This window comes from Hemiscyllium ocellatum, chromosome 5 (genome assembly GCF_020745735.1).
Source record: "Hemiscyllium ocellatum isolate sHemOce1 chromosome 5, sHemOce1.pat.X.cur, whole genome shotgun sequence".
NCBI lineage: Eukaryota > Metazoa > Chordata > Chondrichthyes > Orectolobiformes > Hemiscylliidae > Hemiscyllium > Hemiscyllium ocellatum.
In genome coordinates this window covers 96967771-96995277 of record NC_083405.1, presented here as the reverse complement: position 1 = coordinate 96995277, position 27507 = coordinate 96967771, and the positions used below count along the sequence as shown (strand labels likewise).

At 43.7% G+C, this 27507-nt stretch overlaps 1 protein-coding gene across 1 annotated transcript in view; it reads right to left on the bottom strand.

Annotated features, from left to right (window-relative positions):
- gpr158a (G protein-coupled receptor 158a) overlaps positions 1–27507 on the bottom strand; it is a 649347-nt gene that overhangs the window by 249008 nt on the left and 372832 nt on the right. The window contains exon 3 of the mRNA XM_060825583.1: positions 25527–25629. Coding sequence (XP_060681566.1) covers positions 25527–25629 — 103 coding nt within the window. The remainder of the gene's footprint in view (positions 1–25526; positions 25630–27507) is intronic.

Below are 27507 nucleotides of genomic sequence, written 5' to 3'. Positions count from 1 at the left end.
TAGACCCAGTAAGGAGTGCAAGAGGAGCACTGAGTTAGTGAGAACTTAAAAATCTACCCACACTTGGCACTTACAGAGTCTTCAGAGAAAAGGGATCTGTAGGCACAGCCCTGAGTTCAGGTTTTGCTGGAAAGCAACTATTACAGAGCTCCATGAGGAAAGTTAAAAATCTTTGTTAAGCAAAGGAAAGAAATTAAATGCATGGCATAAAGGATGTGGCTGGGAAAAATAAAAGCTAGGAATGGAGCATCACTGTCATAATAAGCATAAACCACAAGACACAGCTACAGTAATGAAGTCAATGCCCAGGAATTTAATTCACACCAAGATTGAAGCAGTGAGAACATGGCAGGGCATACTTACTGTAACAAAACAGCAATTTCAAAGATAAATAAGCCCAATTTGTGCAGGAGAATATAGCTAGAAGAATTTTATGGCTGTGATAAGATTGGGAGTTAAATAATTTAATTGGCAATTTTAACAGGAAGAATTATTAAGAGGATATTAATAGGTCATACAGAGCTTTATTTGGAAAATTGTGAAAGGGATTTGTATGGTGTCCAGGCCTTGAGGTTGTGAAAGTGTCAGGCTATTCTGCCTACAAAAAGTTAAAAATTTCATCTTAGTTGGAAAAAAACAGGAAAGCCTCCATTTTACCTACAGTAGGGATTAAACTACATTTTAACCATAAAAGGAAAGCTCGACCCTCAGTAAGCAGTAGAATGATACAGCATTTTTTATTTTACATAATTGAATACTTTAAAAGATTGCAAAACAAAGTAAAAAATAATCAGCATTGGTTTGCTGTAATACTAAAAGCTTTAAATCCAGAAATATAACAGCATTTAGTTACTGAAGAACTTAAAACAGTTTTCAAGGAAGAAAAATAACTATATATAATAGGAAGATATGAAAGAAAAAAAATAATATTGTCACCTGAGCGTAGACATGGAAAAAACCGTTCTTAAGTTATATAATTGCTTAGAAATTAATAATAAATCTCAAGCTGGACAAGTAAATACTCAATTGTATTAATGGGCTTTGTGAAGATTTGTAGCTCAGCTTGAGGTTCTGAACGTAAGTTTGCTCTCTGAGGGGGAAGGTTCATTTTCAGAAGTTTCGTCACGATACTAGGTAATATCTGCAGTGAGCCTTCGGATGAAGCACTTGTGATGTAGCCCACTTTCTATTTATATGTTTGGTTTCCTTGGATTGGTGATGTCACTTCCTGTTCTTTTTCTCATGGGATGGTAAATGGGATCCAAGTCAATGTGTGTGTTGGTAGAGTTCCGGATGGAATGCCATGCATCTAGGAATTCTCATGTGTGTTTCTGTTTAGCTTGTCCTCGGATGGATGTGTTGTCCCAGTCAAAGTGGTGTCCTTCCTCATTCTGATGTAAGGATACCAGTGAGAGTGGGTCATGTCTTTTTGTGGCTGGTTAATGTTCATGCATCCTGGTGGCTAGTTTTCTGCCTGTGTTCATTGGGTACCCGTTCTTTTTTAATACACTGTATAGGTGATTTTCTTCTGCTCTGTGTAGTTCCTCTGCACTGCAGCGTGTGATGGCTCTTTGAAATAATGTTCTAATGCTGCTTTGTTTATGGATGAGAAAAGTCTGCCGATTTCTCAGCAACAAACCCAAACAAGCAGACAAAACACGTCCAAAAAACATCGCCACTCTCCCCTATATTAAAGGCATCTCGGAAATGTCTGCCAGACTACTGAGACCCCTTGGCATTATGGAAGCCCACAGACCCACCAACACACTAAAACAGCAGCAAATGAACTTGAAAGGCACCATATGGACAACAAGCAAAACCAGTGTCATTTATAAAATACCTTGCAAGAACTGAAACAAACACCACATTGGACAAACTAGCAGAAAACTAGCCACCAGGACACATGAACACCAACTAGCCACAAAAAGACATGACCCACTTTCACTAGTATCCTTACATATGGATGAGGAAGGACACTACTTTGACTGGGACAACACATTCATCCTAGGACAAGCCAAACAGAGACATGCATGGGAATTCCTAGAAACATGGCATTCCAACTAGAACTCTATCAACAAACAAATTGACGTTGATCCCATTTACCACCCTGTGAGAAAAAGAACAGGAAATGCTATCACCATATGAAATGGCATCACCAAAGGAAATAACATCACCAACCCAAGGAAATGCAAACATATAAATAGAAAGCGGGCTACACACCAGTGCTTCATCTGGAGGCTCACTGAAGATGTTATCTAGTATGGTGACGAAACATCTGAAAATGAACCTTCCAGCTCAGCAAGTAAACCTACACCCAGAACTCAATTGTACTCAATAGAACCTACAGCTGATGACATTGTAAACGGTCAAAGTATAACAGAAGGAATAAATGCTTTTTTAACAAAGTTCTTGCAGCTTTTGACAATTACTTAATTCTAACAATAAATAAACTTTTGAGAGAAAAGATTTTACAGACAAGTGCAGCATTCAGAGGAACCTAATAAATTATATCAACAGAATAGTGGAAAACTATGACTATGAATCTTTGTGATCAGAATTCATTACTAACAAAGGTCAATGAACATCTCATTGATTTTAAGCTTGCCATGGGGGTTTGAGCTATAGGGAGAGGAGAGGCTCAATAGGCTGGGGCCATTTCCCTGGAGTGATGGAGACTGAGGGGTGACCTTAAAGAAGTTTATAAATCGTGAGTGACATGGGTAGGGTGAATAGTCAAGGTTTTTCTCCCCCCAGGGAGGGGAGTCCAAAACTAGAGGGCACTGCTTTAAGGTGAGAGGGGAAAGATTTAAAAGAGACCTAAGGGGCAATGTTTTCACACAGAGGGTGGTGTGTGTATGGAATGAACTTCCAGAGGAAATGGTAGATGTGTGTACAATTACAACATTTAAAAAGCATCTGAATGAGTATATGAATAGGAAGGGATTAGAGAGATCTGGGCCAAGTGCTGGCAAATGGGACTAGACTAATTTAGGATAACTGGTCAGCATGGACAAGTACTGTCCCGTCAATTCAGATATCATTGTTGGTAAAACAAAAGGAGCAACTTCCAAATGTGAAGCCACATAATCCAAATTGAATAACTTTCAACAGTATAGATTGGTACAAGTGACATTACAATATAAAGTGTGTCAGGGAGTAGAGTATGTTTAGATAATTAATAATCAAGAAGGCATATTTTGCCATGAGCCTTATTCAAAAGGTCAGAAAATGTGAGTAACTCAAAAATGTGAGTAAACATTCTTTTGACATCATCTATCCTGAATATTTACATAATTAGGAAAACCCAAACAGCATCAGACTAAGGAAGGGTGCAAAGCCATTATGACCCTACACACCCAAGATGAGTCCACATCTCTAACTGACTCATGTTTAGCAGTAACTTGAGGAAATGACCAGAATGGGCATAATTTCTCTGGTGACAAAATCAACTGAATGGTGTTCAGATTTGGTATTGTGACCAAACCTTGTGCGTCCATCATAATACCTGGTAGACTAATACAACTCAACAAAGTTACAGAAATCCACCTTATTTCCAGATGCCTTTGACAAGGTGTCTCACAGGAGGCTGTTAAATAAGATAAAAGCCATGGTTCTGGGGGCAAGGTACTGGCATGGATAGAGGATTGGCTGACTGGCTCAAGCAGAGAGTAAGGATCAAAGGGTCTTTTTCAGGATGGCAACCAGGAACTACTGGAGGTCCACAGGGGTCAGTATTGGGACCACAACCATACATGTTATACATTAACGATCTAGACAAAGGAACTATTTTCTAAATGGGGAATGGCTTCAGAAATCTGAAGCACAGAAGAACTTGGATGTCCTCGTTCAGGATTCTCTGAAGGTTAACATGCAGATCTAGTTGATGGTTGGGAAGGCAAATGCAATGTTGACATTTATTTCAAGAGGGCTAGAATACATGAGCAGAGATTTATCACTGAGGCTGTATAAGTCTCTACTCAGACTGCATTTGGAATATTGTGAGCAGTTTTGGGCCCAGTATCTAAGGGAAGCTGTGCTGGTGTTGGAGGAGGAACAGAGGAGGTTTACAAGAATAATTCTGGGGATGAAGTGTTTGTCATAACAAGAGTAGTTCAGGGTGCATACTTGATGGAGTTTAACAGGCATATTTGTTTGAAACTGACAAAATTATAAGAGGCTTGGAATACAATGGAGGTGGAGAAAGTTGTTTCCACTAATAGGAGAAACTAGGACCTGAGGGCACAGCCTCAGAATGAAGTGATGACCCTTTCGGTCTAAGATGAGGAGGAACTTTCTCAGCCAAAAAAATGGTGAATCCGTGGAACTCATTGCGGCAGAAGGTGGTGGAGGCCAAGTCATTGAGGGGATGTAAGACAGGGATAGATAAGTTTTTGATTAGTAAGAGAATAAAGGTTATGGGAGAATACAGGAGAATGGGGGTGAGAAACTTATCACCCATGATCGAATGACTGAGCAGACTCGATGGGCTGAATGGCCTAATTCTACTCCAATATCTTATACTGTTATGATCTAGACCTAGCATTGATGAGAATTTAGCCAAGTTGCCTAAGAGTAGAGTTTTCATGAAAGTCTATGACTACAATAGGTTCTTACTATTGGATGAACAATCAAAACTACTCACTACCTTTATCTCTCCCTTTGGGTAAATTTTTCTTCAACACACTGCTGTCTATGTTTGTTTCAACCTAACATTTTCCACAGATGGCATCCGATATTTTTCACAGCTGAGAAAGTGTCATGTCACACAGATGTTGTAGTGATACACGGAGAGACGATGAATACCATGGCCAAATGGTCCATGCAATTTTAAAATGCTTCCATGCTGCAAAATGTACTCCCAAGAAATAGTGTGCATTTTCCAAAGAATCTGTTCATATCTTGGGACATATTGTTAACAATGAAGAAATAGGGTCAGGCTCACAGAAAACAAAAGTCATTCAGGAGTACAGAGAAACTTTGATTATCTGGCATTCAATTATCTGAATATTGGATTATCTGGCAAGATTGCAAGGTCCTGATGTTTGACTAAATTATGTTATCTGGCATTCTATTATCCGGAATTCAATTAACTGATCAAAATACTCCCTGTCCTTCAGATAATCAAGACTCCTCTGTATTCTGAAATAGGCCATGGTCTGCAGAGATTTCTTGGTGTGGTAAATCAATTCATTAATCAAGGACTACTGAATCCTTGAGGCAACTGCTGAAGAAGTTACATAGATGGTGCTGTGACCTGGCTCAGAACGATGCTTTATAAAAGATCACAGAAATACTGATGTCCACAGGTGTCCTAGCATTCAATTGGATCATAGTTGATCCAACATTCCTTACATCCACTTTCCTGCATTTTTGCAATGTACCCGATTCTATAACTGATCAAGAATCTATCTCAGACTCTACTCCATGCTGTCTTTGCCAAAGGCTCACTAATCTCTGACAGAAGAAATTTTTCCTCATTTCAGTCTTAAATTGGTCCCTCTTTATTCTGAGATTATACCCTCTACTCTTCGGCTTTCCCATGAGAAGACACAGCTTTATAGCATTTACTCTGCCAAGCCCCTTCAGAGTCAAGATAAGGGTGGTGCTGGAAAAGCCCAGCAGGTCAGGCAGCATCTGAGGAGCATGAAAATCAATGTTTCGGGCAAAAGCCGTTCGTCAGAAGTTAAGCTGGGAGCCTGGGGGGGGGGGCGGGGGGAATAAATGTGATGGGGCTGGGGTTGGGGAGCATGTAGCTGAGAGGGTAATAGGTGGATGGAGGTAGGGGTAAAGGTAGTAGGTCAGAGAGGAGGATGAAGTGGATAGGTGGGATGGAAGATTGACAGGTGGGACAGGTCATGAGGACAGTGCTGAGCTGGAAGGTTGGAACTGGGGTAAGGTGGGGGGAGGGGAAAGCCCCTTAAGAATCCTCCATGCTTAAATGAGTTCAGTTGTCATTTTTCTAAACTCCAATGAATGGAGTCCCACCTGTTTAATCTTTGCTCACAAGACAATACAAGAGATCATCCTAGAGAACCATGGCCAAACTGCCTCCAATGAAACATCTTTCCTTAAATAAGGGGACCAAAACTGCTCACAATACTCCAGATGTTGTCTCACCAGCACCTTGAACAAGTGCAATAAGACTTCAAGTGCAATAAGACTTCCCTACTCTATACTCCTAAGCCCTTGAAATATAAGCCAACATTCCATTAGCCTTCCTGATTACTTGCTGTACCTTTGTGCTAGCTTTCTGTATTTCATGCACAAGTAGCCCCAAGTTATTTGGTGTTGCAGCTTTCTGCAGTTTATGTCCATTAAAATAATATTTTGTTCTTCTGTTCTCCCTTCCAAAACAAACATCACATTTTCCCACATTATAATCCAACGGCCAATTTGTTGCACAGTTACTCAACTTATCAATGTATCTCTGTACATTGTTTGTCTCCCTCTCTGAACCTTCCTTTCCACCTATTACTATATTGCTACAAATTTGGCTCCAGTACATTCATTTCCTTCCTCTAAGTCAATAATACATAGCGTAAACGGTTGTGGTTCTAGCACTGATCCTTACGGAACCCCACTGGTCTCAGGTCACCAACCGGAAAAAGAAAGAAAAATCCTTTATCCCCCTCGCTGTTCCCTGTCCATGAACCAATTCTTTATTCATGCCAATACCTCAGCACCATGGCCTCTGATCGTATGACTCACCTTTTGTGAGGTACCTTGTTGAGTGTCTTCTGGAAGTACAAATACAACACATCTATCCACGCTGGTTGAGATTTCCTCAAAAAAACTCTAATAAATTAGTCAAACACAATTTTCTTTTCTTGAAGACATGCTGACTCTGCTTGATTAGAATATAATTTTCCAAATATTCTGAGACTACTTTCTTAATAACTGATTCCAATACTTCTTGAATAAATTCCACCTTCGTATTCTGTCACCATTTTTTTATAAGCCTGTTCCAAATGGGATCACAGAGCAAGAAATTTGTCGTGAACATTTGTTCAACACTGGTTTCACCTCAAGAGTACTGTTTCCGATTCTGAGCGTCGCATTTTTGGAAGAATGCGAGCAATTATCGAGGATGCAAAAGGGTTTATTAAAACACTTCAAGAATGAAGAACTTCAGTTATATGGATAGGTTAGAGAAGCAAGGTCCTTAGAGGAGAAATGGTTGAGACGAAGTTTATTAAAGGTGCTTAAAACCTTGAAGTGCCTATACAGTGTAGATAGGAGAAATACTGCTCCCATTGGCAGAGGTTTTGAGAAGCAGGGGACAGTATTTTCAGGTGAATGAAAAATGAATCAAATAACACACCAAGGAAAACTTGCAAAAAATGATTATATGATTTGGAATGCAGTTTATGGAAGAGGCAGATTCAACCGTGGTCTTCAAAAGCAAATTAGATTATTATCTGAAAATAAAACATTTTCAGGATCATATAGACAGGCCGAGGGAGTGGGACTAGCAGAGTTACTCTTGCAGAGAGCCTGCATGCTGGACTGAGTAAGTTCCTTCTGTGCTGTAATCATCCTTTGACTGTATTTTTGTTCCTTTGTGGAGTCAGACTTTGAATGCCCATCTTATGTCAACATATTCCTTTTGTGTTTGTTTTTATGCCTTTCCTTCTGGATTGGTTTGCAGTCAGGGAATTCTCATTTACACTGAAAAAGAGTCATGTTCAACTAGAAATGTTAACTGTTTCTTCCTCCACAGAAGCTGCCAGACCTTCCACCTGTTGCGCTTCTTATTTTTAATCCACATTTGCTGGTTGACTGAAGCCTCAGTAGTTCTGAGTGACATGGCAGTTTCTCATGCACTTCCCACAGTGCCTGCTTTCAGAATTTTCAATCATCTTAAGACTGCAAACTGTATTTTTTGATGCATTTGCAAATGTTATTGCTTCTTTATTGGCTTTTGGATATCATAATGTCATTTTCTTTTGACAATAAAACAAGATTTCCTAGCGTTGTGATAACATAGAATTCATAAATAATGGATCATTATCTGTCTTGACATCACCCAAATTCAGTGAAATGCAAGATTTTATCTGGATATAATATTATGAATCAGATAGATTTCAAATTTGAATTTTGGAAAACTTCAGTCATTATCTGTGATCACACATTCATAGCCAGCCAGACGAGTTCAAACAAAAAGAAATAAGTCCTTTATTTCATCCAAATTCTCTATGACAGAAAGCAGTTGAAGTAAAACAATGAATGTTTTCAAGAAAGAGTTACATATATTTCTTCGGGCTAAAAGAATCAAAGAGTAATGAAGAGAAAGCGAGAACAGTAAACAGTGTGGCTGATCAGCTATGATGATATTGAATGTTGGAGCAGGCTGGAAGGGCTGAATGGCCTACTCCTGCACACATTTTCTATGTTTTGATGTATCTTAGGATGACAGTGACACTGAGAATACATTGGCAAATTTTTCAACATTTGGGAAGAGAATAAAATTCATTGGTTCCACTGTGTATATGTTTTATCAGAACAAGTACATATCAAATATGTATATGCTCTTCATAAATAGTAACTATTCCACTCTACATTCAAACAGTTTTGCTTGTCTTTTCTATGTCACATATTTACAACCCATATCTATTTGCTGCTGATACTAGTTGTTCCCTTCTGGAAATACAGGCATGGTCTTTCCTTGTTTCGAACGGCATTCCTTAGTATTTAAGATCAAGATGAAGAGGAATTCCATTTCTTGGAGGATTGGTTATCTTCAAATTCCTCAGGCACAGAGAGGAGTGGAGATCAGGGCATTGAATATATTTAAGATTGAATTGGCAACATTTCGATGAAGGAGACAGTCAGACTTTTTGAGGTCAGGCCAGGGCCTAGGGTGTTCACATTAGGGGCAGGAACACAATGCTCACATTAGGGGCACAGTGTTCGGGTTGGGGGACAGGAGCAGGGTATTCGGGTTGGGGACAGGAGCACAGTGTTCAGGTTGGGGGACAGGAGCGGGGTATTCGGGTTGGGGACAGGAGCACAGTGTTTAGGTTGGGGGACAGGAGCAGGGTATTCGGGTTGGGGACAGGAGCACAGTGTTCAGGTTAGGGGACAGGAGCAGGGCATTCGGATTGGGGACAGGAGCACAGTGTTTGGGTTGGGGGACAGGAGCACAGTGTTTGGGCTGGGGACAGGAGCATAGTGTTTGGATTGGGGACAGGAGCACAGTGTTTGGGTTGGGAATAGGAGTACAGGATTCGGGTTGGGGGACAGGAGCACAGTGCTTGGGTTGAGGACATGAGTACAGTGTTCGGGTTGGGGACAGGAGCACAGAGTACCGGTATGGGACAGGAGCACAGGTTTGGGTTGGGGACAGGGGCACAGTGTTCGGGTTGGGGGACAGGAGCACAGTGTTCGGGTTGGGGGACAGGAGTATAGTGTTCTGGTTGAGGACAGGAGTACAGTGTTCGGGTTGGGTTCAGAGGCACAGTGTTTGGGCTGGGGACAGGAGCACAGTGTTCGGGTTGGGGACAGGAGCACAGTGTTCGGGTTGGGGACAGGAGCACAGTGTTTGGGTTCGGGACAGGAGCACAGTGTTCAGTTTGGGGACAGGAGTACAGTGTTCGGGTTTGAGACAGGAGTACAGTGTTCAGGTTGGGGACAGGAGCACAGTGTTCGGGTTTGAGACAGGAGTACAGTGTTCAGGTTGGGGACAGGTGCACAGTGTTCGGGTTGGGGAACAGGAGCCCAGTGTTCGGGTTGAGGACAGGAGCACAGTGTTCGGGTTGGCGTCAGGAAAACAGTCATTAGGTTGGGGGACAGGAGCCCAGTGTTCGGGTTGGGGACAGGAGCCCAGTGTTCGGGTTGGATGACAGGAGTACAGTGTTCGGGTTTGAGACAGGAGTACAGTGTTCGGGTTTGAGACAGGAGTATAGTGTTCGGGTTGGGGAACAGGAGTACAGTGATCGGGTTGGGGACAGGTGCACAGTGTTCGGGTTGGGGAACAGGAGCCCAGTGTTCGGGTTGAGGACAGGAGCACAGTGTTCGGGTTGGGGGACAGGAGCACAGTGTTCGGTTTGGGGTACAGGAGCACAGTGTTCGGTTTGGGGTACAGGAGCACAGTGTTCGCATTGGGGGACAGGAGCACAGTGTTCGGACTGGGGACAGGAGCACAGTGTTCGGATTGGGGACAGGAGCACAGTGTTCGGTTTGGGGGACAGGTGTACAGTGTTCGCGTTGAGGGACAGGAGCACAGTGTTCGGTTTGGGGTACAGGAGCACAGTGTTCGCGTTGGGGGACAGGTGCACAGTGTTCGGGTTGGGGGACAGGAGCACAGTGTTCGGGTTGGGGGACAGGAGCACAGTGTTCGGTTTGGGGTACAGGAGCACAGTGTTCGGGTTGGAGAACAGGTGTACAGTGTTCAGGTTGGAAACAGGAGTACAGTGTTCAGGTTGGGAGACAGCAGCACAGTGATCAGGTTGGGGATAGGGGCACAGAGTTTGTATTGGGGACAGGAGCACAGTGTTCGAGTTGGAGGACAGGTGTACAGTGTTTGGGTTGGGGACAGGAGTACAGTGTTCGGGTTGGGGACAGGAGTACAGTGTTCGGGTTGGGGACAGGAGTACAGTGTTCGGGTTGGAGGACAGGTGTACAGTGTTTGGGTTGGGGACAGGAGTACAGTGTTCGGGTTGGGGACAGGAGTACAGTGTTCGGGTTGGAGGACAGGTGTACAGTGTTTAGGTTGGGGACAGGAGTACAGTGTTCGGGTTGGGGACAGGAGTACAGAGTTCAGGTTGGGAGACAGCAGCACAGTGTTCGGGTTGGGGACAGGGGCACAGAGTTCGTATTGGGGACAGGAGCACAATGTTCGGGTTGGAGGACAGGTGTACAGTGTTCGGGTTGGGGAACCGGAGCACAGTGTTCGTGTTGAGGACAGGAGCAGTGTTCGGGTTGGGGGACAGGAGCACAGTCATCGGGTTGGGGACAGGAGCACAGTGTTCGGGTTGGGGTACAGGAGCACAGTGTTCGGGTTGAGGTCAGTAGCACAGTGTTCGGGTTGGGGACATGAGCACAGTGTTTGGGTTGGGGTACAGGAGCACATTGTTAAGGTTGGAACAGGAGCATAGTGTTCGGGTTGGGGACAAAAGCACAGCGTTTGTGTTGGGAACAGGAGCACAGTCTTTGGGCTGGGGGACATGAGCACAGTGTCCGGTTTGGGAGACTGGGCACTGTGTTCGGGTTCGGGGACAGGGGCACAGTGTCCGGGTTGGGGAACAGGGGCACAGTGTCCGGGTTGGGTACTGGTGCACAATGTTCGGGTTGGGGACAGGAGCAGAGTGTTCGGGTTTGGGACAGGAGCACAATGTTCGGGTTGGGGACAGGAGCAGAGTGTTCGGGTTTGGGACAGGAGCACAATGTTCGGGTTGGGGGACAGCAGCACAGTTTTCGGGTTGGGAACAGTATCACAGTTTTTGCGTTGGGGGTAAGAGCACTGTGTTGGGGTTGGGGAGAGGAGCACAGAATACTTTGGGATCAGTTGAGGACTTGGGCTGGAGCTGCACATGGCCCCAAGGTTTTCGTCCCCTTTGCTGGATCAGGGGATAATGTCCAGTTTCGGCCTGTCAGGTGAGCTCCGATGTTAATGGGTGGCAAAGCATGGTTTGTGGGCTGAATGACCAATTTATGCTCTATTTTCTTCTGCTCTAACGTACTAGTGACCCATCATGTCCATGTTCTGGGCCATATTTTCACAAAAAAGTTGAAGTGAAGTTTGTTTGTTTTCACAACTCCCATTTCTGTTTTTCAGCAGCAGCTGCTGGAAGAGTGACTGCTTGGACCAGGGGCCTGTCTGTGGGGGATGAATCGCTGATTTGAGCTTTTCCATTTGACATCGGAGAGCAGAGGTTGCTGGGAAATGAGTGACTTTTTTTTATTTCCCTCCGGCTATATACGTGAGTGTTTGCTAAACCCGAGACCCTACATTTGTAGGGCTTCTCACCCAAACACCTCCTCTGACCTTAAACACCAGGGACACATCAGGTAAGCATCTCTTCTTTTTTACTTTGTGATCAAGGGGCTAGCAGGGATGGCACTGTAGGAAGAGGAATGTTTCTCCTGCATTATGTCTGAGGTGAGGGACCCCATTAGAGTCCCATCCAAGTACATCTGCAGGAAGTGCACCCAACTCTCGCTCCTCCACGACCACGTTAGGCAACTGGAGCAGGAGGTGGAGGCTGTGATAGATAAAACTTACAAGTAAGTTACTCTTAGGCATGAAAAAAGCTAGGTAACTGTTAGAAGGGAGCAAAACAGTCAGTGGAGAGATCCCCTGTGGCCGTTTCCCTGAAAAACAAGTATACCGTTTTGGATAATGTTTGGGGGACGACTTACCAGGGGCACACAGTGGGGTGTAGGTCTCTGGCACAGAGTCTGTCCCTGTTGCACAGAAGGGAAGGAGGGAAAGGAGGAGAGTGTTAGTCACTGGGGACTGAATAGTTAGAAGCTCAGATAGAAGATTTGTTGGGAACAAATGAGACTCGCGGTTGATGTGTTGCCTCCCAGGTGCCAGGGTCCGTGATGTCTCGGATCGTGCCTTTGGGGTCTTGATGGGAGAAGGTGACCAGCCCTAAGTTGTGATACACATAGATACCAACGACAGAGGTAGAAAGAGGGACAGGGATGTAAGGCAGGATTCCAGGGAGCTAGGGTGGAAGCTGAGAGCTAGAACAAACAGAGTTGTTATCTCTGGTTTGTTACCCATGCCACGTGATAGCGAGGCAAGGAATAGGGAGAGATACCAGCTGAAAACATGGCTGCAGGGATGGTGCAGGAGGGAGGGTTTCAGGTTCTTGGATAATTGGGGCTTATTCTGGACAAGGTGGGACTTGTACAAACAGGATGGTCTTCACTTGAACCAGAGGAGTACTAATATCCTGGGTGGAAAATTTGCTCGTGCTATTCGGGCAGATTTAAACTAGCTCAGCAGGAAGATGGGAATCTAAGGTGTAGTTCCAGGGCGCAGGAGGATGTGGGTAGGGAGGACATAGACAGGATTTCACAGTCACAGGAATGTGCTGGCAGACAGCAAGTTGGTTTGAAGTGTGTCTACTTCAACGCCAGAAGTGTCCGAAATAAGGTAGGGAGGAAAGGGTCGTGTGAGAGAGCCGTGGTTTAATAAGGAATCGGAATCCCTTGTTAAAGGGAAGAGGGCGGCCTACGTAAAGATGAGGTGTGAAGGTTCAATTGGGGTGATTGAGAGTTATAAGGTAGCCAGGAAGGATCTAAAGAGAGAGCTAAGAGCAGCAAGGAGGGGACATGAAAAGTCCTTGGTTGGTAGGATAAGGGAAAACCAAAGGCTTTCTATAGGTATGTCAGGAATAAAAGAATGACTAGGGTAGGAATAGGTCCAGTCAAGAATAGGAGTGGGAAGTTGTGTGTGGAGGCTGAAGAGATTGGGGAGACACTGAATGCTTTTTGTTGGTATTCACTCAGGAACAGGACATTGTTGCCGATGTGAATATTGAGTCACAATTAATTAGAATGGATGGCTTTGAGGTACGTAGGGAAGAGGTGTTGGAAATTCTGGAAAGGGTGAAAATAGATAAGTCCCCTGGGCCTGATGGCATTTATCCTAGGATTCTCTGGGAAGCAAGGGAGGAGATTGCAGAGCCATTGGCCTTGATTTTTATGTCCTCATTGTCTACAGGTATAGTGCCAGAAGACTGGAGGATGGCAAATGTGATTCCCTTGTTCAAGAAGGGGAGTAGGGATAACCCTAGTAACTATAGGCTGGTGAGTCTCACTTCTGTTGTGGGCAAAGTCTTAGAGAGAATTGTAAGGGATAGGATTTATGAACATCTGGATAGGAATAATGTGATCAAGGATAGTCAGCATGGTTTTGTGAAGGGCAGGTCGTGCCTCACAAACCTTACTGAATTCTTTGAGAAGGTGACTAAGGAGGTGGACGAGGGTAAAGCAGTAGATGTGGTGTATATGGATTTTAGTAAGGCGTTTGATAAGGTTCCCCATGGTAGGCAACTGCAAAAAATACAGAGGTACGGCATTGAGGGTGAGTTGGAGGTTTGGATTAGGAATTGGCTGGCTGGAAGAAGACAGAGGGTAGTAGTTGATGGTAAAGGTTCATTTTGGAGTGCAGTTATTAGCGGTGTTCCGCAAGGATCTGTTTTGGGACCATTGCTGTTTGTCATTTTCATAAATGACCTGGAGGAGGGGCTAGAAGGTTGGGTGAGCAAGTTTGCGGATGATACGAAAGTCGGTGGAATTGTAGACAGTGAGGAAGGATGTGGCAGGTTACAGCGGGATATAGATAAGCTACAGAGCTGGGCAGAAAGGTGACAAATGGAGTTCAATGTAGCTAAGTGTGAAGTGATTCACTTTGGTAAGAGTAACAAGAAGATGGGGTACTGGGCTAATGGTCGGATACTTGGTAGTGTGGATGAGCAGAGGGATATTGGTGTCCATGTACACAGATCTCTGCAAGTTGCCACCAGGTAAATAGTGCTGTGAAGAAGGCATATGGCGTACTGGCTTTTATTGGTAGAGGAATTGAGTTCCGGAGTCCTGAGGTCATGTTGCAGTTGTAAGAGACTCTGGTGCGGCCGCATCTGGAGTATTGTGTGCAGTTTTGGTCGCCATACTATAGGAAGGACGTGGAGGCACTGGAACGGGTGAAGAGGAGGTTTACCAGGATGTTGCCTGGTATGGTAGGAAGATCGTATGAGGAAAGGCTGAGGCACTTGGGGCTGTTTTCATTGGAGAAAAGAAGGTTTAGGGGTGACTTGATAGAAGTGTACAAGATGACTAGGGGTTTAGATAGGGTTGACCATGAGAACCTTTTTCCACGTATGGAGTCAGCTATTATGAGGGGGCATAGCTTTAAATTAAGGGGTGGTAGGTATAGGACAGATGTTAGGGGTAGATTCTTTACTCTGCGAGTCGTGAGTTCATGGAATGCCCTGTCAGTAGCAGTGGTGGGCTCGCCCTCTTTATGGGCATTTAAATGGGCATTGGATAGGCATATGGAGGATAGTGGGCTAGTTTGGTTAGGTGGGCTTGGATCAGCGCAACATCGAGGGCCAAAGGGCCTGTGCTGTGCTGTATTTTTCTATGTTCTATGTTTTATGTTCTATGAGCTTGCAGCACGGATAGGTAACTGGGACTTCGATGTTGTGGCCATTTTGGAGACATGGATAGAGCAGGGTGAGGAATGGATGTTGCAGATTCCAGGGTTTCGAGCTTTCATTAAGAATGGGCAAGGAGTAAAAGAGGGGGAGTTGTGGCCTTGTTAGTCAATGATAGTATAATGATGGCTGGAAGAAATTTTGACGAAGACTCATCTACTGAGGTAGTATGGGCTGAAGTTAGAGACAGGAAAGGAGAGGTCACACTGTTTGGAGATTTTCATAGGCCTCCGCAGAGTTCATGGAGGTAGAGGAGAGGATTGGCAAAATGATTCTGCACAGGAGTGAAAGGAACAGGGTGGTCATTATGGGGGACCTTAACTTCCTCAACATTGACTGGAAATGCTATAACGTCGGATGGATCAATTTTTGTCCAATATGTACAGGAGGGTTTCCTGAAACAGTATGTCGAAGGGCCAACAAGAGGGGAGGCCACACTGGATCTGGTGCTTGGTAATGAACCAGGTTAGGTGTTTGATTTAGTTGTAGGTGAGCACTTTGGAGAGAATGACCATAATTCAGTTAAGTTTAGTTTAGCGATGGAAAGGGATAGGTACATGCCACAGGTCCAGAGTTATCGATGGGGCAAGGGCAATTATAATGTGATTAGGCAAAACCTAGGATGCATAGAATGGAGTTGCAAAATGCAGGGGATGGGGACAATCGAAATGTGGAGCTGGTGTAATGAACAGATATTGTGTGTCCTTGATAGGTTTTTCCGTGTCAGGCAGGGAGGAAGTGATAAGGTAGTGGAACCATGGTTTACGACAGAAATAGCATATCTTGTTAAGTGGAAGAAGGAGGCTAAGATGACGATGAAACAAGATGGTTCAGATGAGGTAATGGAAAATTACAAATTAGCGAGGAAGGATTTAAAGAGAGAGTTAAGAAAGCAAAGACAGGACATGAGCAGTCTTTAGCAAATAGAATAAAGGGGAACCCTAAAGCTTTCAATAGGTATGTGAGGAATAAAAGGATGATTAGAGTAGGAATAGGGCCAATCAAAGACAGAAATGTGAAGTTGTGTGTGGACACTGTGGAGATTAGAGAGCTGCTAAACAAATACTACTCATTGGTTTTCACTCAGGAAAAGGAGAATATTGTAGAGGAGAAGAATGAGGTACAAGATTTTAGACTAGAAAGGATCTATGTTAGTAACAAACAGGTGTTATCAGTTCCAGAAGGAGTGAACGTAGACAAGTCCCCTGGGTCGGATCGGATTTATCCGAGGTTTCTCTGGGAAGTGAGGGAGGTGGTGTTGGAGCCTTTGGCCTTGATCTTTGAGTCGTCATTGTCTACAGGTTTAGTACCACAGGACTGGAGGATTGCAAATATTGTGCCCTTGTTAAAGAAGGGCAGTAGAGATGACCCAGGTAATTATAGACCAGTGAGCCTTACTTCTGTTGTTGGAAAATTTTTCGAGAGGATTATGAAAGATAGGATTTTGTAATCATCCAGCAAGCAACAGTTTGATTGCAGATAATCAACATGGTTTTGTCAAGGGCAGGTCATATCTCACAGACCTCATTGAGTTTTTTTGAGAAGGTGACCAAGCATGCAGATGAGGGTAGGGCAGTTGATGTGGTGTACATGGACTTCAGTAAAGCCTTTGATAAGTTTCCACATGGTAGGCCATTGAAGAAAATGCAGAGGCATGGAATTGACCGTGATTTAGCAGTTTGGATTAGAAACTGGCTTTCTGTAGGAAGGCAACGAGTGGTGGTTGATGGAAAATATTCAACCTGGAGTCCAGTTACTAGTGGTATCCCAAAACAAGGATCTGTTTTGGGACCATTGCTGTTTGTCATTTTTATAAATGACTTGGACGCAGACGTGGTGGATGCGTTAGTAAGTTTGCAGATGATATTAAAGTCGGTGGAATAGTTGACAGTGTGGAAGAATGTCACAGGTTGCAGGGGACTTGGATAAACTGTAGAATGGGACTGAGAGGTGGCAAATGGAGTTCAATGCAGCTAAATGTGCAGTGATTCACTTTGGAAAGAATAACAGGAAGGCAGAGTACTGGGTCAATGGATAGATTCTTAGTAGTGTAGAGGGAGCTTGGTGTCCATGTACCTGAACATAGATCCCTGAAAGTTGCCACCCATGTTGATAGTGCTGTTAAGAAGGCATACGGTGTGTTAGGTTTCATTGGTAAAGGATTGAATTGTGGATCTGCAATGTCATGCTGCAACTATACAAAACACTGTACGAGGGGGCATAACTACAAATTGAGGAGTGATAGATTTTAGACAGATGTCAGAGGCAGGTTCTTTACTCAGAGAATGGCAAGGGCATGGAATGCCCTGCCTGCCAATGTAATTAACTCAGCCACATGAGAGAGATTTAAACAATCCTTAGATAAGCACATGGATGATGATGGGATAGTGTAGGGGAATGAGCTTAGATTAGTTCACATGTCAGTGCCACATTGAGGGCCCAAGGGCCTATTCTGCGCTGCATTGTTGTATGTTCTAACTCCCTGGTGACCACACTATTTGTCAGGTTCAAATCTGATGACTTTGCAACATTTCAGGCATCTCCACTCTGTCCCTTTGAAGTCCAAATTAATCTTCAATTATTGTTGATCATTTTGTCAGGTTAGATGATGTTTCAGAATTCTAGTTTCATTTTTGCAGTTTTTAAATAGAACAATCTTGTTCTAATCTGGAAAGCGGTGCATTTTTTTTGTTTCCTCTATATTTATGAAATGTGAGTGCCTTTCGAGTTGAACTGTGGATGAAATTAATAAATTCTTCAGCCAATTTTACAGAATGGTTCCTGTTGAAGCTGAGATTTGGAATGTGTGACATTTATCTGCTGGCATTTCTATTCTTATCTGACAGCTACCCTCCTCCCCCACTCCAACCTCTCACCCTCACAACGCATTGCCCTCCAATCCCTCTGCTCCAATCCCAACCTCACCATCAAGCCAGCGGACAAAGGAGGCGCAGTGGTAGTCTGGCGCACTGACCTCTACGCCGCTGAAGCCAAACGCCAACTCGAGGACACCTCTTCCTTCCATCCCCTCAATCATGACCCCACTCTCCATCACCAAATCATCATTTCCCAGACCATACAGAACCTCATCACCTCAGGAGATCTCCCACCCACAGCTTCCAACCTCATAGTCTGGGAACCCCGCACTGCCCGATTCTACCTCCTTTCCAAGATCCACAAGCCTGACCACCCCGGCCGACCTATTGTCTCAGCATGCTCCTGCCCCACTGAACTCATCTCTACCTACCTCGACACTGTCCTTCCCCCCCCCAGTCCAGGAACTCCCCACATACATTTGAGATACCACCCATGCCCTCCACCTCCTCCAAGACTTCCCCGGACCCCAACGTCTCATCTTCACCATGGATATCCAATCCCTCTACAACTCCATCCGCCATGACCAGGGCCTCCAAGCCCTCCATTTTTTCCTCTCCAGACGTCCCCAACAGTACCCTTCCACTGACACTCTCATTCGTTTGGCCGAACTGGTCCTCACCCTTAACAATTTCTCCTTCGAATCCTCCCACTTCCTCCAAACTAAAGGGGTAGCCATGGGCACACATATGGGCCCCAGCTATGCCTGTCTGTTTGTTGCCTACGTAGAACAGTCGATCTTCCGTAATTACACCGGCACCACTCCCCACCTCTTCCTCCGCTACATTGATGACTGCATTGGTGCCACCTCGTGCTCCCGTGAGAAGGTTGAGCAATTCATCAACTTCACCAACACATTCCACCCTGATCTCAAATTTACCTGGATCATCTCTGACACCTCCCTCCCCTTCCTGGACCTCTCCATCTCCATTAATGACGACCGACTTGACACTGACATTTTTTACAAACCCACCGACTCCCACAGCTACCTGGATTATACCTCTTCCCACCCTTCCTCTTGCAAAAATGCCATCCCGTATTCCCAATTCCTCCGCCTCCGCCGTATCTGCTCCCAGGAGGACCAGTTCCACCACAGAATATACCAGATGGTCTCCTTCTTTAGAGACCGCAATTTCCCTTCCCACGTGGTTAAAGATGCCTTCCAACACATCTCGTCCACATCCCTTACCTCCGCCCTCAGACCCCACCCTCCAACCGTAACAAGGACAGAACGCCCCTGGTGCTTACCTTCCACCCGACCAACCTTCGCATAAACCAAATCATCCACCGACATTTCCACCACCTACAAAAAGACCCCACCACCAGGGATATATTTCCCTCCCCACCCCTTTCCGCCTTCCGCGAAGACAGTTCTCTCCATGACTACCTGGTCAGGTTCACGCCCCCCTACAACCCACCCTCCCATCCTGGCACCTTCCCCTGCCACTGCAGGAACTGTAAAACCTGCGCCCACACCTCCTCCCTCACCTCCATCCAAGGCCCTAAAGGAGCCTTCCACATCCATTAAAGTTTTACCTGCACATCCACTAATATCATTTATTGTATCCATTGCTCCCGATGCGGTCTCCTCTACATTGGGGAGACTGGGCGCCTCCTGGCAGAGCGCTTTAGGGAACATCTCTGAGACACCCGCACCAATCAACCACACCGCCCATGGCCCAACATTTCAACTCCCCCTCCCACTCTGCCGAGGATATGAAGGTCCTGGGCCTCTTTCACCGCCGCTTCCTCACCATCAGACGCCTTGGGGAAGAACGCCTCATCTTCCGCCTCGGAACACTTCAACCTCAGGGCATCAATGTGGACTTCAATAGTTTTCTCATTTCCCCTTCCCCCACGTCACCCAAACTTCCAGTTCAGCACTGCCCCCATGACTTGTCCAAACTTGTCCTACCTGCCTATCTGCTTTTCCACCTATCCACTCCACCCTCTCCTCCCTGACCTATCACCTTCATCCCCTCCCCAACTCACCTATTGTACTCTATGCTACTTTCTCCCCACCCCCACCCTCCTCTAGCTTATCTCTCCACGCTTCAGGCTCACTGCCTTTATTCCTGATGAAGGGCTTTTGCCCGAAACGTCGATTTCGCTGCTCCTTGGATACTGCCTGAACTGCTGTGCTCTTCCAGCACTACTAATCCAGAATCTGGTTTCCAGCATCTGCAGTCATTGTTTTTACCAGCGTTTTCTCAGTAACAATTCAAATTTCGCATCTGAGCCCAGACAAGATAACACATCCTTGAATTCCCATAGATAAATCAGTGGAGTCAATGGTATGAAATAACACTGAATAGGGGTCCATGGCACCACATGGAGAAACACTGTACATTCACTGCGCAATCTGATAGCAATGTTGTTTTGCAGGACAAGGAAAACACCTTGCATAATTGACAATTTTCTGTTCATGGCCATCAATCTATGTGTAGCTCTAAAACATACCACATCTGCATCCTCAAAGCATTCTGAGCTTTTGAAGTATTGAAGGATGGATAATGGTGTCACCATTAAACAAATAATTTCCTGCAATGCTTTGGCATATTCAACAATAGCTTCACTGAGATGTTACATCTTTACACAGTAACTTTCACAATGTCTCCGTGTTTAAGTGGTTGAGTTGAGCACCAACCACATATTATCATCCTCAGTACTCCTCTCATATCAAACTGATCTAACCTTAGAAGTTGTTCTTCCTGAAATATATGAAGCATTTGGCTCTTACTGAGTTTCAGTTTCCTTGCTGCAGGCAATTTGTAAATGCTGTTTAGTTGCTTTACTCTCATGAGAACTGGCAAGAGTTCTAGTTTATGTTTGTCCTTCTCTAATGTAAAGTAAATATTAATTTCTTATTGGATCTCTTCCAGCTCAAACTCTTTCTGTTTAGAATATCATTTTAAGCTCTACCACTCATACATTTGTTAGTCACACAAAGTGACTGAACCTTGAGAGATAAATATTTGTCTTTGTACAGGTTTTCTATTTATAGATCTGAGAGTGGCTTTCATTGCTTCTGCTCAATTTCTAGGTGGTGTTGTATTTGTCTAAAGGACTTTGAGACCTGAAGTGTTTGGCTGGAAGTCTGCTAGGTAGAATCTGAAAAAATCTTAAGTCCTCTGCTTTGCAAGTATTTACCTTAGTAGACGCCACAATTCACAGGGCAGTATTGAGGCAGAATCAGTTTGGTTGAAATTAAAGAATATCTGTAGAGGGATAATTTCTCTGGATTTGAATCTCTGCATGCTGATGATACTGGGAAATATAATGAAACCTTGCTTTACTAAGTGGTTTAAGAGTTTTCTAACTGTGTTCTCTTTCTAGATAGCTTGTTCTTTGTTGTTTATGTCTTTTGTGTAATCAATTTCCGTTCTGTTGTTAAAGAAACTCTGCGGCCTCATGTAACTATGTTTCTTCGAATAAATATCATGTTAATTTTTTTATTTTAAAAATGTGATTTATCAGACTAGGTTTCATTCTAGGGTTTGACATGTCCAGTCAAATTTGACTTGTCTCAGGCACATAAATATAAACAATTGCATGCAGTGTATTCTTGTGACTTGCACTTCCTGTAAACATTAATCCTACTTTTAATGTCATCTTTTTTATAATGGAACCCTGCATGTGTTGTCACACTGAGAAACCTCTTCAGCTAACTTTTTTTTAAGGGGATTCTGCACGTCAAATTTTCACCATCATGCTTTGTTGGGGAGTCATTCAGATAATTTGGAATGATTTTACATCAAAATAACCATAGAATTTTTCTATCAGCAGTTGACATTTCTGAAATGAAAGAAGCACATTCGTTTTTTACCAAAACAAAATATTTCGGAATTTACACATTCTAAATAAAGCTCAGACAACGGACCGCAGCCTTGTAAATCTTCTCTACACTGCCTCCAAAGCTTGAATGATTTGGAGGTGCCAGTGTTGGACAAGGGTGTACAAAGTTAAAAATCACATAACACCAGGTTATAGTCCAACACTAGCTTTCAGAGCGCCACTCTTTCATCAGGTATTTGTGGAGTATAAAACCAAAAGACACAGAATTTATAGCAAAAGTTTACAGTGTGATGCAACTGAATTTATATATTGAAAAGGATCTGGATTGTTTGTTAAGTCTCTCATCTTTTAGAATGAACATATTGGTTTCAGTTCTTTCATGTGTAAATCCCAGAATTTTTTTAAAGCAGTTACATTCTCAAGTGAACTTTAACAATAAGTGCCATGCCAGCTCAGGTAATGCATTGAAGGTGTGAGTTGCCCTGTGTGAGGTTGTCTATTTGTTAAAAAAGAGACTTCCAGAATCTTACATGGATTCATGCAAGTTTTGAGCAAAATAAAATATAATTTACCCCACAAACTTATAATGAGTGTGTTTGCAAGTGTAATGTGTGTGTGCATGTCTGTGTGGGGGAGTCTGAGAGTATGTGTATGTGTGTGAGTTTGAGCGTAAAGGGGAATACATCTGTGAGAGGCTGCATGTGTGGGTGTGAGTGTGGGTGCAAATTTGTGAGCATATGAGAGAGAGCTTGTGTATTAGAGAGGGTCTGCATAAGTGTATGGGTCTGTAGGAGTGTGTGTGTGTGTGTGTGTGTGTGTGTGTGTGTGTGTAGTGCAGTGGGTCACCTGTAGTGTGACATGAACCCAAGATCCTGGTTGAGGCCATCCCCATTGGTACCAAGCTTGGCTATCAGCCTCTGCTCAGCCACTCTTCATTGTTGCCTGTGCCAAAGTCCGCCTTGGAGGATGGGTCGCCCGAAGGTCTGAGGTTGAATGTCCTGGACCATTGAAGTGCTCTCCAACTGCGAGGGAACATTCCTCTCTGTTGCTTGTTGTGTGGTGTCCATTCATCTGTTGCCGTAGCCTCTAATCGGTCTCACCAATGTACCATGCCTCAAGGCATCCTTGCCTGCAGCATATGAGATAGATATCATTGGCAAAGTCACACGAGTACCTGCTGCGTACATGGTGGGTGGTGTCCCACGTGTAGTGGTATCCGGGTCAACATTCTGACTGTGTTGCAGCGTCCACCATGACAGGATTGTGTGGTGTTATCCTGAAAGCCCGGCAGTTTGCTACGATCTGTTTGAGGTTTGATGGTTGTTTAAAGATGAGAAGTGGAGGTGTGAGGAAAGTCTTCACAAGGTGCTCATTCTCATTGATAATGTGTTACAGGCTGCGAAGAACATGGTGTTGCTTATCAGCTCCTGGGAAGGACTGGACAACGAAGGGCACTCTGTCGGTTGCAGTTTGTGTCTGTCTCCTGAGGAAGTCATTATGATTCCTCGCTGCGGCACATCGGAACTGGTGATCGATAAGCCGACGTGCAACAAGCAAAACTAATGTCATTTACAAAATACCGTGCAAGGACTGTAATGAACACTACATTGGACAAACAGGCAGAAAACTAGCTACCAGGACACATAAACATCAACTAACCACAAAATGACATGACCCACTCTCACTAGTATCCTTACATATGGATGAGGCAGGACACTACTTCGACTGGGACAACACATTCATTCTAGGACAAGCCAAACAGAGACACATGCGAGAATTCCTAGAAGCAGGGCACTCCAACTGGAATCCAATCAACAAAGACATTGACTTGGATCCCATTTACCACCCCCTAAGAAAAAGAACCGGAAATGACATCACCACAGGAAATGACATCACCATGGGAAATTACTTCTACAACCCAAGGAAACCTAAACACATAAATAAAAAGTGGGCCATGCGACCGGAGCTTCATCTGGAGGCTCACTGATGATGTTACGTAGTATGGTGATGAAACATCTGAAACTGAACCTTACAGCTCAGCGAGCAAGCATACATCCAGTATCTCAACCTGAGCTACAAATTTTCTCAAAACTCACTAATATAATTTCAGTTGCATCACACTGTAAACTTTTGTGATAAATTCTGTGTCTTACAAACTTATCCTTCACAACCACCTGATGAAGGAGCAGTGCTCTAAAAGCTAGTGCTTCCAAATAAATCTGTTGGACTATAACTTGGTATTGTGTGATTTTTAATTCCAATGCTTGAACCTTTCCATTGGGTTGGATTTTACATTCCCCACTCACCGGTGTGAAAATCAGAGGGAGTTTAATCTAGTGAGTGACCTACGCTCTGTCTGCCCACCTCCTGTCCCTACTGCAATTATACTAGAAGAAGGGGTGGAGTTGAGTCAACCAATTGAGCCTTTCAGTAAAAGGCATCATCCTACTGGTGCTAGGCTTTCAGCAGCTGAAAGAAAACCTCATGACAAGTGGCCAGCACAACAGGTTTTTCTGCACATATCGTGGTGGAAGCAGCAAAGTTACTGTGGCTTGCCTCTCCAGCTTGTCTTCCTGCAACAGGGGAGACAACAGCCCAGTGGTACTATCACTGGACTTTTAACCCAGAGACCCTGGTCATGGTAGATGGTGGAATTTGAATTCAATAAATATCTGTAATTAAGAGTCTAATGAAGACCATGAGTCCATTGCTAATTGTCAAGAAAAACCCATCTGGATCACTAACATCCTTTCAGAAGGGAAACTGCCATCCTTACCTGGTCTGGCCTGCACATGGTTCCAGACCCACAGCAATGTGGTTGACTCTTAACTGCCCTCTGAGCAATTGGGAGTGGGCAATAAATCCTGGCCTAGCCAACAACACACTCATTCTGTGAATGAATTTTTTAAAGGTTTCCCATCAAACTCCAATACCTCAATCCCAACAAACCTGGGGGAAGGAGAAAAGGAAGAATGCTTATTTGTCGGGTGGAGGGCTGCTTAGCTCTTACTTAGTGTAAGAAATTACAAAATTTCCTGATTTCATACAGAGGAGGATGAGATAAAAAGGTTGAGAAGCAGTAAATCATACATGTTACTCAGCTGATCTTGTATGTCTTCTGCATTTGTTTTGTAATCCTTCCATACCGTCTTGGCTGAGAAACATTTATCACCCTTAAGTGTGTCAAAGGAGCTTCTATTTGTATCTCTTATGAACACAGTGATATGGTTTGAATCCAATAGCTTTTTAAATTTTTCGAACATATGTATGGGTCATGTATGGGTATCTCAGGGTAAACAATAATGGTTAGACATTTTCCTGCAGCCTTCAGCTCAGAATTTAGTGGAAGCAACGTTTTAATCACTCCAAGTAGTGTTAGAATACTATCACCTCTAAATATGCAAAAAAACTGACTGTGATCTAATAGCAGCATTGTTTACAGTACGCGGTTGCACATTAGCATGATGTAGGAGTTTATTCCAATTTGTTTTAAATCAAACATCTTGACGGCATTTTAACCTGACCTTTGGATGAATTACAGATTATAGGGTGCAAAGGATATCAGTTTTAATTGATGATGTAAGCATCTAAGCCCTTCAGGAATTAAGTGCATGCCCCTGACAAGATTAAAAAAAAGATGCTGCATTATTAATCAGGCTCATTTTTTGCCAGGCAGGAGGCACTTACCATCAAAGCTTTTCAGTGAGACACTGCTGGGACGATAGAATCCAGATTTACAAGAACAGTCATACGCTCCCAGCATGAATCCTCGGCCTTTAGGTGAAACGCACTGGAAAGGGAAAACAAAAGACAAAATCACTTGAAGTAGCTTAAGGTGAGGTTTGCAAGTTGACAGAGAGAATAAAAAAGCTGCATGTTACATCCTGGTTGTTTGGACACAGATGGTAAACCTAAATGGCTGGAAATAATTGAAGGTTGTGGCTGGAATGTGAAACGCAAAATGGTGAATTGTCAATCCTGCTCCTGACCAATCCTGTAATGTATTGAGTAACTGCAATGGAAGGCAACACAGGAAGTCCATTAGATTCAGAATCTGGCTTCACTTATAAAGGCCAATAAAGTCACTACAACAAAGGAATAGAGATGTAAGCATTTGGAACTCAGAATAGCTTTCCATGAAGCACTCATTAGCCTTGCTGCTCACAATGAATACAGAAGGACTGAGAGCTCTGCAAAATCTGCAAACTGAATCTGAAACATTGGATCACATCCTCGCATTACTGCATTCAGTTGTGGCTAAAATTAATCCCAAACACAATCAATAAGAGAAAGACAATCGAGTGAGCAGAGAGCCCACTGTTAATATGGAGTGATTCTGATTCCTGTTCAGTTTCTGACAGTTCATACTTTTTATGTAATAGCTTTGGTGCCTCTGAGGCACTAGCCCAGGTTTACTGAGTTCTGTAATGCCGTGGATACTTCATCAGGTGGGCCTAAATGGAGAAACTCTTCTGGTTTATTCACTCGGCAGAAATGTGTTTCTAAACAGTGGAGAAGAAGGCCTCCGTGATAAAGGTGAAGCACTCGTCTGTGGGGATACCTGAAGCAGTCTTGATCTTCTGGTCCCATATAGAAAACTGGGGATTCCCTTGAACCTGTCTCTTTCCACACAGTTACAAGACCTTGCTAAACACTGTCATCATGAGTTTGCATTCTGGTACACCTTCCTGTAGTGCTGATGGGAAGCTGCCTATTGCCTAACCTTTCGAGCCCACCCATTCAGCAGCTGCTAGTTTCTATCCATTTCAGACTCAGCTTGTCATCTACTTTTGATGCCACTTCCTGTGATACCTCCAAACTTCTTGGTGGCATTAATCTCCAGAAACTTACCAATTTTTGACTTGAGTATACTCGGTGATTGAGGTTTCATAGTCCTCTACGATACATCATTTTGAAGATTCACTATCTTTTGACAGAAGAAACTCCTCTTTACCTTAGTCTGAAATGGTCTACCTCTTATCCAGTGATTATATCTCCTCATTGTTTAGTCACCTACCTATCTACAATTGACCCTGTCATACTCCTGTAAGAATTTGGCAAATTTCAATGAGACCACCACTCATTCCAGAAAGCTCTGAAGAATATATGCCCAATTCTGTCAATCTCTCTGAAACAACAAATCCCAGAGATCAGTCTGGGGAACTCTCCTTCTATGGCAATGATATGTTTCCTTAAGTAAGGAGAAGAAAACAGCACATAACACTCGAGGTACAATCTCAGCGGAGCTCTATACAAATGCAGCAATGCATGTTTCCTCCTGCACTAAAATCCCCTTGTGATGGAAGTCAATCAACACCTTGCCTTTTTTATTGAGTGTTACAACTAACTCTCAAAGAAGGACATGCACATCCCTTTGGATATCAACATATCACATCCCTCACCATTTAAAAAACAATATGTCCTTCTGGCTTTTCTACGGCCATGAATCAAAGGGATTTCTGAATTGATTTCCTTTTACTCTTCCGTAACCCGTACACTGCAGAGATAATTTTAAATTTACTTTGTTATTTTTTCTTTTCATTTTTAAAAATAGGTAAATCTGTGTTTCCACATGTGAAGTCCAGCTTAAAATTGCCCACAACAAATTCTTTAGAATTAAAACAACCCTAATTTATTACTGCTTTTATTGGTGATTAAATTACTTTTA